Below are 17,758 nucleotides of genomic sequence, written 5' to 3' on the forward strand. Positions count from 1 at the left end.
CCCAAGATGTGATTTTTCCCCTGTCTGCCAAGGCTGCAAGGATGTAAGCAGTCCCAACCTATGTGAGTCCAATGACTATGGGCCTCTGGAGATGCACAAAGTCGCCACAGGTCAGTCTGTGTGTGTGATTTACTGTAAAATGCAAAGGAAAACATGTTTCTAGACTTATATTGCTTCTTGGCCCCTATTTGCATATTATTAAGGAAGTTTTCAGAACAGGAGGCAATCAGCTTACAAAAATGAAAACCTTAATAATTGCAAGAGCAGCATTTAGCAGCAGCTATAATTACAAAGCCACTTGCACCCATTTTAGTAACTGCCCTTCCTGATTACAACCTGCTGAAACTTAATTCATGGGTAAAGAAATGAAAAAAATACAGCAAAGGGAACTCAGGAGATGAGGCAGAACACATGTTCTGGTAAATGCACAGCCTGCAATCCAGCAAAGCTAACTAATGGTATTTTCTCTCTAAATATGCTCTTTTCTGCTTTGGTTTGTACCACTGACTTTTCCTGGAAAGCCCTTTCTCCTGCTGTCAATGTCTGACTCTTTCCCCACCTCTGAGATGTAACTCAGATACCCCTCCTTCACCCCACCTACCACCACCTTCCCTCCAACCCCCCAGAAGCCTTCCCCTGCTTCCACTCACTCTGAAAACTCGACTGAGACCTTTCTTAGAACCCATATCATTTTCTTCACTGCACTATACATTTATGTATTTGCTTGCTTTAGTTTTTTCTATTGAAATATACTCTCTGAGGGCAGGATCTACATCAGATTCACCTTTAGGCTCCTGACGCAAAAAAATAAGGGCCCAAATAGATGATATCACATATTCAACAAGTCAATGGATGAATGAATGACCAGAATGGGAATACCAATAATAGCAGCAAGCACTTCTCTAACTATATAAAAGGCGCCATTCTAAGTGCTTATTGAAAATATATTAATGCATCTTATTTTTATCTGGATTATTCTAGGATAAGTAATGTTCTAGGTAAAGGAGGAAATCCTCCAAAGGATCCTCTAATCTGAGGCATATTTCACTGTGGAGGCTATGATTCCTGGAAGAAACTACAATGTGTAGAAAAGAGTTAAAATACAAAAGAGGTGGAGCTGATACATAACACAGGAATATAACACAGGGAGCAGTAAAACCTAGCTAATTGGTATTATCTGTATCATTCTTATCATTCTGCAGGTTGATTAAATCTTCCTCCTTTCTCACTTTCTCTGCCCTCCTTCCACCACTCCGCAATGTTCTCATTACCCCCATGCGCACACATACACCTCAGGGAACACACAGGGCCGCGGCTTTGTCACCAGAGGGGTCGAAGCCTGCAGCTCTTCCCTCAGTGCCACCTCCTGCACCCCACCTCCTTGTCTTCCCTCCAGTTCCTCCGGAAGCCCCTCCTGCTTCTGCTCACCCCCTGAAGATCCATCTAGACCCTTCTTGGAACCCACATCATTTGCTTCACTGCACTATACTTACATATAACACGGTATCAGCCTTTCTGTCTTTGACACAGATGGTCACCTGGCTTTGCTAGAGATAAAAGAGACCGAGTAGCCTGGTAACTATGATACTGCATGACGCATGCTAACTACGAAAGGTGATAGGGATACAGGGATTAGGTAAAAGTGGAGATGCTTAAACTTTGCATACAGATTACTGTTAGGTCCTTTACACCAGAGCCACAGACATGGCACACATGGTGCTAGAAGTCAAAGATGGTTTAGCCCTTAGCTAGTCAGAGGGATGTGCCACCTACACAAGAACACAGAGTGGTTTTCCTCGGTTTGCCTTCTTCAGCTGTGACAGCGTCCCAGAGCGCTCATCCTGCTTCTTCCACCAAGGACAAACACTTTCCTGTCTTCCCTCTGCCGTGACACTGTGCACATTCACCATATAGCCTTGTCTAGAGAATCACACCCATCTGCAGATGGGCCTTAAAGCCACGATGAAAAACCACCATCCACTCTCCTTCGGAGTGGGACTAACAACATCTCAAATAAATCATTATCCTCACTCATACTACCTCCAGGGAAGGAAAACAAGTGCCACAGATGGCGGGATTGTTGTTTCCCTCTCAGTATAATTATAATTAGAAAGTGACTAAGATGCACTGGGGGATTGAAATTTTAAAAGTTTCAAAAAGTGAACGTTTTAGAAGTAATTTTATACTAACAGCATAAGCTTTTATCATGCTCAGGAAATGAAAAATGTCTCCCATAAATTATCTCATCACAATATCTTGTGCTGTGATGTCATGGTAAATGTGATGTTTATGTTGTAAGTAGGAAAGATGAGCCACAGGGCAATTATGTAACATACTAATGGCAAAACCAGGATGCGACTGGGAGCCACCTAACTTTGGGGCCAGAACTTTTTTCAGAGAAAAGGTTGGGAGAGGGGAAACAAGGTGACTTCATGATGGTCATCACTGTTAATATTTTACGCACTTAGTACTCAGTTATCTAATTGACTCAACCGAAAGCATTATTTGAGCATGACCACATCATGAAGGCAGCACTAAATGCCCATGGCCCAGCACAAAGTAGGTGTTCAATAAATATCTGTGGGGTGATTACTGATATTTTTTTTGGTCACACCACACAGCTTTGTGGGATCTTAGTTCCCCAACCAAGGATCAAAACGGAAGCACAGAGTCATAAACAATGGACCACCAGGGAATTTCCTGATACTATTTTTTTATTATTTTTATTTATTTTACTTTTTGGCAGCACTGGGTCTTCATTGCTGCATGTGCACTTCTCATTACCGGGGCTTCTCTTGTTGCAGAGTGTGGGCTCTAGAGCATGGGCTCAGTAGTTGTGGTGGGCCGGTTTACCCTGAGGAATATGGGGTCCTCCCAGGCCAGGGGTTGAACCTGTGTCCCCTACATTAGCAGGCAGATTCTCAACCACTACACCACTAGGGAAGTCCCATTGACACTATTTTTTGTGTTTAAAAATTTTAATTATGCTCTAAATAACTGGTGTCTCTAAGTCCCATTTCTTCCCTGACTCTTATCTACATAATGCCACCAGAGCAGTCTCCTCGATGCAGTCCTCATGAAACTCTTCTGGTTAAATCATATTAATGGATAAATACTAGATGTCCTAGCATCCAAATCTCCACCACTTGGCACAATTGCTACCTTATCCACATTCAAGCTTTCTGAACTAGCCTGTTGAATTCCCCAAACAGGACTTTTCACGGTGTGCTGTGAAAAGCATATGCAATCTGTACACCTGAGTCTGAACTGCAGCTCTAGTAAATTTCCAGCAAATCAAAACTTTTCTAAACTTCATGTTTCCTTCTAGTAAGACTGGACACTGGCAGTACATCTTTATCTAATTCATTCATATCTAGCTAGCCTATTCTGAAGGTCAAAGGGGATATTTCTTTAGCCAACAATGTAGAGTAAATCTTACAGCTCCATCCAAATAGCACCTATCAGAGCCTCCCAAACTCTACCTTGCAGAGACTGATTCTGTAGGCTGGGATGGGACCTGAGATTCTGTTTTTCTAACAAGATCTGGTGGTGTCAGTGTTGATGGCTTGGGCCACACCTTGTGTAGCAAGGGTCTAGGGTATGCCCTCTTCTATACTTTCTCCAATGCTATGTCTTCCCACCTGAAATGACCTTCCCGCTTCTCTCTAAACCCAACCTTCAAAGTTTAGCTTGAGCTCAGTTCTTCTTCTGAAGTTTCAACAAATCACTCTGGACCACGGTGATGTCTCTTTTTTAATTAATTTATTTTTTAATTGAAGGATAATTGCTTTACAGAATTGTGTTGTTTTCTGCCAAACATCAACATGAATTAGCCACAGGTATATATATGTCTCCTCCTTTTTTAATGTCTAAAGCATTCAATGGTTCTATTACTTACTGCTGCTGCTAAGTCACTTCAGTCGTGTCTGACTCTGTGTGACCCCATAGACAGCAGCCTACCACGCTCCCCCGTCCCTGGGATTCTCCAGGCAAGAACACTAGAGTGGGTTGCCATTTTCTTCTCCAAAGCATTAAAGTGAAAAGTGAAAGTGAAGTCACTCAGTCATGTCCGACTCTGTGCGACCCCATGGACTGCAGCCTACCAGGCTCCTCTGTCCATGGGATTTTCCAGTCAAGAGTACTGGAGTGGGTTGCCATTGCCTTCTCCATTATTTACTGGGAAAATATTATTTTGCATCATTATTTAACAGTATAGATAGAATTACATTTTCCTTTGCTAATGATTGATTATCTTCTGAAGAGAAGAAACCCTGACTTGTATTTCTATATCCTTTTAAGAAAACCAACACACTACTGTGTGTCTAACAGTCTAAGATACATTTTGTTAATGAATTCCTTGCATAATGTGGCACAGAAAATGACAATGGGTTAAAAACCAGTAATTTTGGGACCAGCCAGTAATTAAGATTTTGGACACATATTTGATATGCATCTGCTTCACTCTCAATCTCCCAAATTAAATGGAAATGCCACCACCTGACCACCTGCCTTCTGTTACTGTAGTTTACTTTTTAAAAAAATTTTAGTGAGCACCAACACTTCACAACACAGTGTATCATGAGCCTCGGGTGATCACAATGATGAATAAGAAACAGTTGTTTTCTTCTGAGCACATACATTCAGGTAAGGGCAACAAATATGCCCCAAAATATAAATACAAGGCACATTTAACAAATGCTCTATTAGCCAGAGTAGAAATGAAATTAATGAGAGCATAAAAAAAGCAGATGTGAATTCTAACTCAGGGAATAAGAGAAAGGTTGCAACTGTGACATCTGGGCTAGGCAGGGAAAGACTGGGAGGGGTTTAGTCAAAACAAAACTCAAGGAAAGGGGATTCCCTGGTGGCTCAGGGGCAGAGAATCCACCTGCCAATGCAGGAGACATAGGTTCTATCCTTGATCCCAGAAGATCCACATGCCTCAGAGCAGCTAAGACCAAGTGCCCCAACTACTGAGCCTGTGCTCTAGAGCCGGGGAGCCACAACTAATGAGCCCACGTGCCGAAACCAGAGAAGAGCCCGAGCAGCAGTGAAGACCCAGCACAGCCAAAATTAAAATTAAAATTATTTTTTAAAAATCAGGGAAAGAATTCTTAAGCCAAAGAAGTACAGTCAGAGCCAGGAAAATAAAGAACACATTCTTAGTGTTCTTTGAAGAAGTAGTACAGGGCAGGCTCAGCTTTTGCCAAACTCAGTCACCTGAGTAACCCCAGCTGCAAGAGTGCTGCATGCCCATTTCTGTTTTTTATTATTTACTTAATGGTCTGCTTTTAAACTGACTCAAATTTTTTTAACTTAAGTGAACTTACAGAGAAATAAAATTGTGTATCAATACAAATATAATCATCCAGATGTAACTATAAACACCCTGTTACAATGTAAGTGTTAGCTGGAGTATTTTTATTTAAGGTAGGACACAAGAGATATTTTGGGGCAAGTTTTGGCCGGGAGGGGTGAAAGCAAGGGAGCATGCTCAGAAGGTTGGGGTCAGTGCTTTTGCTCCTCACAGCCACTGCCTCGTTTGGACCTGCTTCTGATCTATACTCCCCTGGACCCTCCTTCAGCTGCTCTGATTCCTGGGCCAGACGTGTGTTTAGCTCCATGATACCATTTGCTTCATCAAGGTTGCAGGCGGTGAGAATGACACTGATTCCAATCAATTCTGATGGGCTCCAGGCTGCCTTCCCTGCAGACGTCAAGCTCCAGCTTCAAACACCGAGACAACAGCCTTACAGAGACTGCCAAATCAGCTCCCACAATGGTATAAGGTCAAATCCTCAGAACAAATTATTCACTGACACATATATAATCGTATACATATATACAACACAGATACACACACATATACAAACATATATCTCTATCTAGGAGTTCTGTTTCCTCTTTCTCTGGTTGAACTATGACCAACACAACCTTAGACAAACATGGCAAAATACAGGCATTTATTAAACCTGGAAGTAAGTATACATGTGTTTGTGATATTATTCTCTGTATTCCATTTGAAATGTTTCATAATTTTTGAAAGTTTTTTTTAAAAAAATGAGTAATAGGGGAGTTCCCAGGTTGCCTAGTGGCTAAGATCCTAGGCTTTTACTGCTGTGGCCTGGGTTCAATATTCGATGGGAGACTGAGATCCTGCAAGCCACGTGGTATGGCCAAAAAAAAAAAAAGAAATAATAATTGCAATGATAAATGAATGATAAATAATAAATGAATAATAAATGCAATAAAAACAGAATAATATTGTTCAGTCCTAACTAGGTAATGTTTTTATACAAAGTCTGAACCTTCCTTAATTCTGGTTCAGTCCCTTTGTTAAAAGAGGTATTTGCTAATGTTTTGAGAAGTGCTAGCACTTTTTTCTTAAATAAACAAAAGGATTCAAGGATTCAAAAGGAAGTACCCCTCTTATGTTATGCGTTAATGCTATTTAATAACATTTCCATATACCACCTAAATCTACCATGCAGTCCATTCCTTGGGATGTCAGAGAATGCGGAAAGCTGGAAGATCAGAAATAAATGATGTGGTGGTTGCCAGGGCTTAGGAAGGAGAAATGGAAGGCAGAGTGCAAAGGATTTTTAAGGCAGTAGAAAGACTAAATATGATACTATAATAGTAGATACTTGTCATTATAAATTTGTCCAAGCTCATAGAATGTACAACACCAAGAGGGAACCCTAATGTAAACTGGAGACACTGGGTGACGATGTGTCAGCTTAGTTTCATCAGTTGTAACAAATGTACCATTCTGATGGGGGATGTTGACAATGGAGAAGGCTGTATATGTTCAGGTCTTCCCCTGTGGCTCAGACTGTAAAGAATCTGCCCGCAGTGCAAGAGACCTGAGTTCAAACCCTGGGTTGGGAAGGCCCCTAGAGAAGGCAATAGCTATGGCAACCCACTCCAGTATTCTTGCCTGGAGATACAGGGGAAACCTTCGTACCTTCTGCTCAACTTCGCTGTGAACCTAACACTTCTCATTACTTTGCCAACAAAGGTCCATCTAGTCAAGGCTATGGTTTTTCCAGTGGTCATGTACGGATGTGAGAGTTGGACTGTGAAGAAAGCTGAGTGCCGAAGAATTGATGCTTTTGAACTGTGGTGTTGGAGAAGACTCTTGAGAGTCCCTTGGACTGCAAGGAGATCCAACCAGTCTATCCTAAAGGAGATCAGTCCTGGGTGTTCTTTGGAAGGAATGATGCTAAAGCTGAAACTCCAGTACTTTGGCCACCTCATGTGGAGAGTTGACTCATTGGAAAAGACTCTGATGCTGGGAGGGATTGGGGGCAGGAGGAGCAGGGAACGACAGAGGATGAGATGACTGGATGGCATCACTGACTTGATGGACGTGAGTCTGAGTGAACTCCGGGAGTTGGTGATGGACAGGGAGGCCTGGCGTGCTGCGATTCATGGGGTCGCAAAGAGTCGGACATGACTGAGCGACTGACACTGAACACTTCTCTAAAAAATAAAGTCTACATAATACTATGCTAAAAAAAAAAAAAAAAGAGCTGATGTAGAATAATATAGAATCAAGAACAAAAGTGAGAGGATATCCCTGAAAAGAAGGCAGAGGTATGTTTTCCTCTTGGACACTGTGGAGAAACATAGACAAGAATAAAAAATTAATTCTGAAGTTAAAGGAAAGGATGCTTATGAAGTTTACATTCGTAACCTCCATCTCATCCATCAAGCTGAGACAAAGAAGATCTGGGGGAAATGAGAGGAACCAAAACATCAGAAATTTGGGCTTAAAAAGAGTGATAAAACTGACTGGAAGAAGTGAAGGCCTGAGTCAAAGGATGACCAAAAAGTCATGAGTTCCAGAATACGGAAAAAGAGGAACCAACCAATCTACATTTGCAACAAAAGAGAACTGAATAAGCAAATTATGATATGGCCACACATTGGGACACCATGCTGCAGCCATTAAAAAATACGGAGTTGTTAATCTGTGAGTGCAGCAAGATATTTGCAATATTATTGACAGACAAAATCAGGTCAAGATAAAAACTTTTGCACAAAAGACAAATGTACATATTTATATAATACAAAGTTGGGAAGCTCACCTGTATGCCAAAGGGTGAGCATATTTTACTTCTGGGTGGCAGAAGTTCTGATAATTTTTATCCTATATTTTCTCTTTTTTCTACAGCCACCATATACTATTTGTTGAGCCCCATACAATTCCCATTAGTGCAGACGTTAGTTTCTGTTTAAGTGTTTGGTCAAGGAAATGAGAAAGGAGATTTCTGAGCTGTGTGTGTCTTTGGATTTGACGGCTCCTTCTTCTAAGGCAGCCGCCTCTAGCTGTGGGGATGAATCAAGCCAGTATTCTGACAATCCCAAAGTCAACACTAACACAATGCCAACTAATTGATAGGCACAGGGCAACTTTAAGAGATTCTGACCTTGCAAAACAAATGAATTAAACTTTCACGATCCAGCCATTTCCAAGAGCACAAAGAAAACTGAGGGGTCGACGGCATGAGTTGACTCAGCCACCTCTCAGCAGTGTCACAGCCTTCAAGTCTAGTGTTTATACTGTCATAGTCACGTTGCCTGGCTTCATATTTTAAATGCTTTTCTGTGCTGTCTTAGAGTGTAACACCTTCTCTCATGGCGTGTATCAATCAGCTGCGAGTAGCCCTGGCCAGCATGCTGCTGGGGGCTTGGGTGCTACAATGATGTCAGTTGCTTCCCAAGGCGCATCCTAGCTCTTGAGACCCTCCAGGCTCTAAGGAGCTCCCTTGGGAAGTTCCCCTGGAGAAGGGACAGGCTACCCACTCCAGTATTCTTGGGCTTCACTTGTGTCTCAGCTGGTAAAGAATCTTCCTGTAATGCAGGAGACCTGGGTTCAATCCATGGATTGAGAAGATACCCTGGAGAAGGGAAAGGCTGCCCACTCCAGTATTCTGGCCTGGAGAATGCCATGGAATGTATAGTCCATGGAGTAGCAAAGAGTCGGACACACGACTGAGTGACTTTCACTTTCACACCTTTTGGAGGCCTCCCGGTATCTCCATATCCTCCCCAAATGGAAACAGGAGGGTCTGATAATCTGCAGCTTCCTCTGCTTTACACCAGGGGGCAGTGTCTGTTTGTAGACAACAGTTTTCCTGAGATCATACTGGGGACAAGAGTAACTATGGTCTCCTTGACCTACGGGCACCCATTCACCTAAACTGATGGAAGGAACACCAGGGAAAGCTCCCCAGATTATCATCCAAGCTCTCAGCCATTGTCTCAAGGCAGACAGAACTAAATTTGAGGGTAAGTGTGGCATAAAACTGGCTCAGACAAGCAGAGATCTCTGGTAGATGGTCCCACGTCTTAGGAGTCCTGACAAAAGCTCTAATGCCACAGGTTCTCATCATGGCTGAACGCCAGGTGGTGGTGAGAATTCCTTGGGGCCTAAGGGACGGTCTTAGTGATTGCAGTCCAATAAGGTCTTCACTAAGGCTTATGATGTGGACTGTATCACTCACTTATGGTTGAGAGGTTAGAACCATAAGCTATCCACCTCCGTGACACCTCATGGAAAGGCAGTCTTCCTATGAATCTCCTGGGGAGAAGGGACATAAAGATAAATACTAGCAGGTAGGAGCCATGATATGGGATAATGTTCTACACAAAGTTCAATAAAGCATCCCGAACAAAACCCACTCTTCCTCCTGAGTATTTACTTTTTGCTCAGTTGCTTTAGTCACATCAGACTATGTTGTGACCCTATGGACTGTAACCCACCAGGCTCCTCTGTCCATGGGATTCTCTAGGTAAGAATACCGGAGTGGGTTGCCATGCCCTCCCCCAAAGGTTCTTCCTGACTCAGGGATCGAACTCGGGTCTCCTGCACTGCACGCAGACTCTTTTACCACTGAGCCACAGGGGAAGCCCCACTCCTGAGTAGTAAATGACCACAACTCACAGTCATAATGGGTTAAAGGAAGAGCAATGAAAGTGAATTGTTATTCTCATATTGTAGCATCCTCTCCAAGGTATGCAGATCTTCTTTTACCATTTTAATTTTTAAAAAAAATTTTTAACACAGAAAAGTGGAACAAATAAAAATGATTCATGAACCCACCACCACAACAAACTAGTGGCAGTTTATCATATTTGTCTTAGATTCTAATAACACAATATTACAGATACAGAGGAAATCTCCTTTGTATCCATCCCTTCTCACATCCCCTCCCTTCCTTCCCAAGAGGGAAGGAATTGTGTGTCAATCTACTTCATGTTTATACTTCTACATTGTTCATATACGTTCATAAGCCACGTAAGTATTGTTTCCTAATTTTTAAAAATTTGTTATGAGAGTATGTTTCACATTGTATATATCACACTGTTTTTTTTTCATTTCACATTGTGTTTTAATAGATTCATCCATGTGGCCGTGTGTAGACCTAGTGTGTTCATGTTAACTGTTTTATTCTATCAAATTTATATTACATTTTAATTATCCAGTTCCTTTTGGGGAATCATTTAGAAAGAAAAGAAAGAAAGTGAAGTCGTTCAGTGGTGTCCAATTCTTTGCAACCCCCGTAGCCTACCAGGCTCCTCCGTCCATGGGATTCTTCAGGCAAGAATACTGGACTGGGTTGCCATTTCCTTCTCCAGGGGATCTTCCCAACCAAGGGACTGAAGCCGGGTCTCATGCATTGCAGGCAGATGCTCTACCCTCTGAACCACCAATCATTTAGGTGGTTACTAGTTTTTATCATGACAAATAGTGCTGTAATAAACATCCTACACGTATCTGCTTATGCAGAAGCTCAAGAGATATTATCACACATACACCAAGGAGTCCAACGCTGGTTGTAATTTTACTAGACAGTGCCAAATTGTTCTCTAAGTGGGATACTTTCTACTTCTCATTTTCATCACGCTTGTATTGTTAGATTATTAAATGTTTGCTAACCTAATAAGTGTGAAATCATATTTCATAGTTATTTTAATATGCCTGTCCCAGATGACCACTGAAGGTAGACATCTTTTTATGTGTTGACTATTATAGTTTCCTCTTCTGCAAAATATCTGTTCTATCATTCCACTTTCTAAAGCACCATGAAAAGATATTTATTGCATGAACAATATGAAAATACTGGCAGTTTTAGGAGCTGAAAAGTATTGTTGAGGTTATTAAGAGTTTATATAAAAATAATGCACTCCGAAACACCAGAGTACTGTATCTCAAGCTGAGGTTCACAGCAGCATCTCAATTCTGCAGGTGAAATGAAGGCTTATTACAGGTTACATGTTCCTGTTAATTAATGGGTGTTTTAAATTCTGTGCAAATTATACCACAACCTATGATTCATAATCCTGAGCAAAATGAGGGAGCTGAAATCTCTGACTCGGAACAAAGGAGTAGGGTCCTTTTCCACTTTATGTCCAAAGGGATCGAGAAGCAAAGATCTGTATTCCAACTTTCCTCCAAACGGTCTGGCAAATAAGCGCACACAAACACAAACACAAAACAGTGATGACAGCATCAATTTTGAATCACGACTAGAAAATAGAAATGGTAATAAATAGAATTATTCATATATTAATATTACAAATATTTACCTCCTGCCCAAAGGAGGGCAAGGCTTCCTACATGGCACAGTGGTAAAGAATCCAGCTGCCAATACAGGAGATGTAAGAGACGCAGCTTGGGGTGGGAAGATCTCCTGGAGTAGGAAACGGCAACCCACTCAAGTACTCTTGCCGGGAAAATCCCGTGCACAGAGGAGCCTGGCGGGTTACAGTCTATGGGGTCACAAGGAGTTGGACACGACTGAGGGTACACAAAGGAGGGTATGTATATTTCGGGGGTGGGTAAGAATTTTTCTAACTAAAAAATTAGAAATCTTATTGCTTGTTTATAACATGACTAGTTTCACAGAAGGCAATTTTTCTCCTCTAGATTTCTGCTAATGAAAATGTGGGCTTCCCCGATGGTTCAGAGGGTAAAGATTCCATCTGCAAGGCAGGAGACACTAAAACCAAGCATCCTTATTATCAGGGCATGTGATCCCATCATGATGATAAGAACTCTACAAAACCTACATTTATTCTCTATGTATCAGATAGTTGACCACTATGGGGATTCCAAAGATTGTGTTTGCAAAGCAAGGGAAGGTAGGTCTCCTAGCCAAAGGAAATTGGATATTGAGAAAATGTTTGAGGAGTTACATGATGGTATCTACAATCTAAGAAAACAGTTAACCTAAAGACCTTTAGATGTGGCTTATAATTTGGTTTTGTCCTCTCAGTTGTAACTTGGATGTGTTTGAAGTACAGGGAGTTGTTTTTTTTTTTTAATGATCCTAGAAAGAAGAAAATGCAAAAGGGTCTGTAAGGTTTCCATCTTTGTCCCTCTAGCTTGGTGTTTCTTGGATGAAGCTGGTCATCACCAAACCACAGACACAGAAAAGGCTCCTGCTGAGGCAGTCCCCACCCGCCTCCGCCACAGTCCCTCTCCCTGGCAGTCCACAAAGTGCAGTCTTAATGTGCAGGACTCCCCGTCTCGGGCAGGGCTGCTAAACCATTGGTCTGTACCCTCGCTGAGCACTGGGAAGACAAGGGCTTCAGTTTTAAAAGCAGACAAGCCATCAACCTCCTTCCATTAAAGCCAATCAACTCTAAAAATGGCTTTTTCCTTTGGTAGAGAAAGCGACCCCCACATGAATGATGAAAGCATCACATTACAACTGTGTTATGGGGCTCTCCAGTTCTCACACTCTGCAGGCCAGCTCCCCTAGCCCAAATCATCAAGTCTACCAAGTAGACTTGGTAGAATGGGCTCTGGGGAGCTCCACTCTCATATCCAGGATAGCTGTGAGTGACCCTAGGACCATTTGGATGATATAGCTCTATGGGGTAGTTAAGTCCTCACAAACAGGTAACAGCTGTGAATAATTCACTTCTGCTTGGATGGGCATCTAATATCTTTTGGGATCAGCACAGCTACAGGGTACCTTCCCAGCCCATACCCACAAGATAAACAGTTACTTATGCCTAATGCTCTAAGAGCTAGTTCTTCTATGATGAATGCTGACCACATAACAAGTAGGGTTCAATGAACGGTCATGGGCTTAGATCACTCTGGTACTAAACTCTAACCACCTGGGTCAACCATTAAAAAAAGGTTAAAGTGAAGCTGCTCAGTTGTGTCTGACTCTGCAACCCCCATGGACTGTGGCCTGCAAGGCTCCTCTGTCTATGGGTTTTTCCAGGCAAGAATACTGGAGTGGGTTGCTATTTCCTTCTCCAGGGGATCTTCTCGACCCAGGGATCGAATCCAGGTCTCCTGCATTGCAGGCAGACTCTTTACTGTCTGAGCCACCAGGGAATCCCCCCAAAAAAGGTAAGTGGTGGAAATTTAACAGGTCCTGAACACAGGAATAGTGGCCTTTTTAGTGCCACACTCCACTCAAGACAAAGTTATTCAAGGTCATTGAATACCTGGCCAGTCAGGTGAGAAGATAATGACACAGGAGGTAGAGTGCAGGGATGGGGAGGTAAGGTTACTCAGAGAGGGACTCATGTTCCTGAAATTCTTGGTTAGAATAGGAAAAGAATTTTCTCAAAGAGAAAATATTATACTGGGTTTTCCCGTAAGATGTTATGAAAAACCTGAACAAGCATTTTGGCCAACCCAATAAGCACCCATCAGGCATCATGCTTACAATTCTGTTTTTGGCATTAAATACTCTTTTATGATTTAGCACAAACACTTTTTCTCCACAGTAAACTGCATTTAAAGCTAAAACAACACACTTAAAGGAACTTCAGAAAATTGCATATTTGTGAACTGAGAACTTGTTTTGCTAGAGAAAGAACTGACCTAATCTATGAGTGCATCATTTAGATGGTTCTACTGCCAGATGATGAAATCAACTGAACTTTCAAACTTTTTAGTGGAAAAGAGAATCACGTAGTCAATCCTCACCTCTAACCCTCCCAATCTTCCTGCTGAGCAGTTGACTTATGCAAGGTTTAAGCAACTGGTGGACTGGTACTTATATCCATGACCACCCTGTCCCTTACCTCAGAATAACTAATTCAATTAACCATCACAGGTTAATTGTAATTATTTAACTTCCTGCCTTCTGTGGGAGACATGAAAGAAGAGGGTTCAATCTCTGGGTAGGGAAGATGCCCTGGAGGAGGGCATGGGAACCCACTCCAGTATTCTTGCCAGGAAAATCTCATGGACAGAGGTGTCTGGCGGGCTACAGTTCATGGGGGTCGCAAAGACTGGGACGCGACTGAAGCAACTTAGCACACACTGCTTCACCCCAAGGCCACAAGAATGCAAACTTCACAGGAAAGAGATTTCGGTTTATAAACACCGCAGCCCCTGCTAAGCACACAGTAGGCACTCACTATATGCTGAATAAAGGAAAAACTAAAATGGCCAACTCATAGTAGATACTAAAAAGGATCTATGAATAAAATGCCACTGGAATAAAAGTAGTAATTAATGTCAAAAGGGCCATTTAAAAAAGAAAAGGAAGAGTAACTTTTGCATGGCAAAGTGTATTTGTAGTGACCTTGAGCATACAGAACTCACATTTCTAGGATGGGGTGTGCAGGCAGTTTGGGAGAATTCTGTACCACGAAGAACTGATTCCCTTTTACACCACCCATTGTAGATGGTACTATGGACTTAAAATAGTGTCAAGCCCAAAGTGGCTCTGGGCAGAATGACCCAGCAGAACTTAAACCAGAAAGAAACCTGAAGCATTGAAAGCCCCTGGAACAGGAGTGAGTGAAGTCGCTCAGTCGCGTCCGACTCTTTGTGACCCCATGGACAGTAGCCTACCAGGCTCTACCGTCCATGGGATTTTCCAGGCAGGAACATTGGAGTGGGTTAGCCATTTCCTTTTCCAGGGAATCTTCCCAACCCAGGGATCGAACCCGGGTCTCCTGCATTGCAGACGGACGCTTTACCATCTGAGCCACCAGGGAAGCCGCCTCAAGTCAAGGAAAAGATAGTAAGTCGACACCAGAGCGGATGGGCCCTTTGGTCAGTGGGTGACCAGGGCCCTCTCTGTTTAAGATTTCAAGGGGACAGCGCCACAGGTTAGAAATTCCCTTTCCGTAGTCACAGAGTATTCCAGCTAACAAGGGGATTTTGCATCTCTTACTAACCAGCTCGCCAGATTAAGTATTCATTCTCCACACATTCCTTCCCTGCTCCAGGTGAGGGGAGCAGGGCGCCTATGGGGCGAGGATCCGAGGCTTGGGCGGGGACAAAGCTTGACAGGCCGGCCAGCGACCTTGGCTCTCCCTGGCGCAGGCCAAAGCGTGGCGCCTAGCCCAACGCCGTCCTCGCGCGAGGTGGAGGTGGAGGCGGGGGAGGCTCGCCACACCTGGGGGTTTGCAGAGCCTTGGCATCTGGGCCGGGCTTTGGGGAATCGCGGGGCGGGGGCGGGGGGCGGTATGCCTCGCCCCAAGCTGGGTGGCCAGGAAGAGGCAGCGGTGGGAGCTGCGGGAGACTCACCTGCAGCAGCACGGCCAGCAGGAAGCACAGGTACATCTGGTAGATGCCCATCTCGCCCACCGCCTGGAACGCCTCCTCCACCTCCATGGCGGGCCGAGCGTTCGGCCCCGGCCCCGCACCCAGCTGGAGCCCGGCCGCGGCCCCGGCCCGCCCTCCGCTACCCCCGCTCCGGCGTGGCCCGGCGTGGCCCTCCCCGGCCGGCCCGGTGCCTGGCCCAGCCAGAGAGGAGCGGCGAGAGAGCGCGGGCAGGGCGGGGCGCGCGGGCGGCGCGTTGGCGCGGGCGGGGCCGAGGGCCGCGTGAGCTGGCGAGTGTGGGGCGGGATGCCGGGTTCCCCGGGCCTCTAGGCTTTCTGTTAAAGATTTCCTTCTGAGAGGGTGGGTTAAAACGGAGCTTAAAGCGGCTTAAAATGAGAGAAAAGAGGAAGTGGGTTCCGGTGTAGGCATCCTCTCTGATGGAGAAATAAAGCGAAAGGCAGCCTCCTCGTCTAAGCCACGGCCTGCCCGCCCCCCGCTTCAGGGGCTGTGGGGCGCAATGACGGTTGGGAGACCCGGTGCCCGCTGGTAAAATTTGTCCTTTTGTACAAATCGTTTAAATACAGAAAGTGGAAATGGGTTCTAGATCCTTCGGAGAAGAGTGCTGTTTAACATTTCTTTCCTCCTGCTCCCTGCTTGCTATGTGGTCAGGCCACAGGTAACCAAATTCTTGCAAAAGCGTGAGATACATTTGGTTATGTAAATAGGCACGAAGTAAAAAATATGAAAGGTTAATTTGTGGAACAGGACGTGATGGCTGCTAAAATGTTTGAAGGATAAACAGCAGTTTGAAAGGCTGGCAATGGAGAAAAATGCAGCAGGACCTAGAGACACCGGTCACCTGGTTTAAGTCCCCTCATTTCTCCACCTCCCTAGGTTGGTTTTAACAACTGCATAGTATTCCACTCTGCAGGCCATGCCACCCAATACGATATTGAACAGAAAAGGTGACTAGCAATGCTTTACCTAGAATTTTACACATAAAGAGAGTGACATAGGCCTATAATTTTCTTGTTACTGTTCTTGTCTAGGTTTGGCTGGAAGATTATCGTAGCCTAATAAAATGAGTTGCAGGTGTTTGGTAAAACTTCAAGCCATCTAGGCTTGGCTTGTTTTGCAGGGGGAGCCTCTTTATTACAGAGATGGATAAAGATACATAGAGATTTTTGTCACATATGTTTTGAACTTTTGTTTTTGAATCACTTTTAGTTTATTCTAGAAGTGTTACTGTTTTATCCACTTTTTCTATTGTTTTTGGAATAAACTTGTTCATCTTGTTTTCATAGGGTTTTTAATTATGCTCTAGCTGTTTTTATGCCTTGTTTTTTTATTACTCTTTTTTATTGTCCTTTTCTTATGGGTCTTGCTAGAAGTTTGTCTACTGTATTATTTTCTGAAGAACCAGTTTTTATTTTGTGATTTTTTAAAAATTTGTCTTTGTTTTCTGTTTTATGGGTTATATGAATTATTTTTGTTTCTTATTTTTGCTAGTCTATAATTCTTTTACTACCTATGTGGCTTGAAAGTTTAGCTTTTTGCTTTCAATTTTCCTTTTATAGGAATAATTACACATAAGACTTATGCATTTCTCTCTCGGTGCTCCTTTGCTCTATCCCATAACTTTGTCGGGTGGTGCTTACATTGTCTTTAGTTTTAAATATTCCATGACATTGTAATGTCCTCTCTAACCAATGAGCTATTTGTTAGTTCATATTTCTTTAGTTTCCAATTAAAGGTTGTTGCTCTTTTTTAACTATCTTTTTATTGTTGATTACTAATTTAAGTGCTTTGTGTATGAAGATGATCTGAAATCTTGGAAATCATTTGAATTTTCTTGTGACCTAGAGATTATCATTTTTGAGTTTTTATCAAGTTGTCTTTTTATTTGTGAAAGTTTGTAAAAGTACCAATGAATCATTCCTCTTAAATCATGATAAAATACCTCTTTTACTTTTAATGCTTTTTGTCTTGTTTTGTTTTGTTTCGTGTTAATATTGCTGTGTCAGGTTTTTGTTGTTATTTTCCTTGTAATCCTTTTATTTATCTCATATTTTCAGTTTTGTTATATTCTAGACATGTTTATTAAAGGAGAGCTTTTTAAATTTGTTTGTTTATACAATTTTGTAATCTTGGTCTTTTAACAGGTAAATTAAATCAATGTATATTTATTGTGAATGATATATTTGGAGTCATTTCTACTAT

At 42.8% G+C, this 17,758-nt stretch overlaps 1 protein-coding gene across 5 annotated transcripts in view; it reads right to left on the reverse strand.

Annotated features, from left to right (window-relative positions):
- SLC22A15 (solute carrier family 22 member 15) overlaps window positions 1–16,434 on the reverse strand; it is a 105,470-nt gene extending 89,036 nt beyond the window's left edge. For 2 of the 5 annotated variants that reach the window (XR_009735047.1, XM_061410153.1), the window contains exon 1: window positions 15,524–16,429. Coding sequence is in view for 4 of the 5 variants with exons in the window: in XM_061410153.1 (XP_061266137.1) it covers window positions 15,524–15,610 (87 nt within the window). In the remaining variant the exon portion in view is untranslated. Of the gene's footprint in view, window positions 1–15,523 lie in introns of all 5 variants that reach the window. The other 3 variants (XM_061410169.1, XM_061410176.1, XM_061410165.1) reach the window with 2 other exon arrangements.
- Window positions 16,435–17,758: the final 1,324 nt, after the last annotated feature.

Source organism: Bos javanicus, chromosome 3 (assembly GCF_032452875.1).
Source record: "Bos javanicus breed banteng chromosome 3, ARS-OSU_banteng_1.0, whole genome shotgun sequence".
In the NCBI taxonomy this organism is placed as follows: domain Eukaryota; kingdom Metazoa; phylum Chordata; class Mammalia; order Artiodactyla; family Bovidae; genus Bos; species Bos javanicus.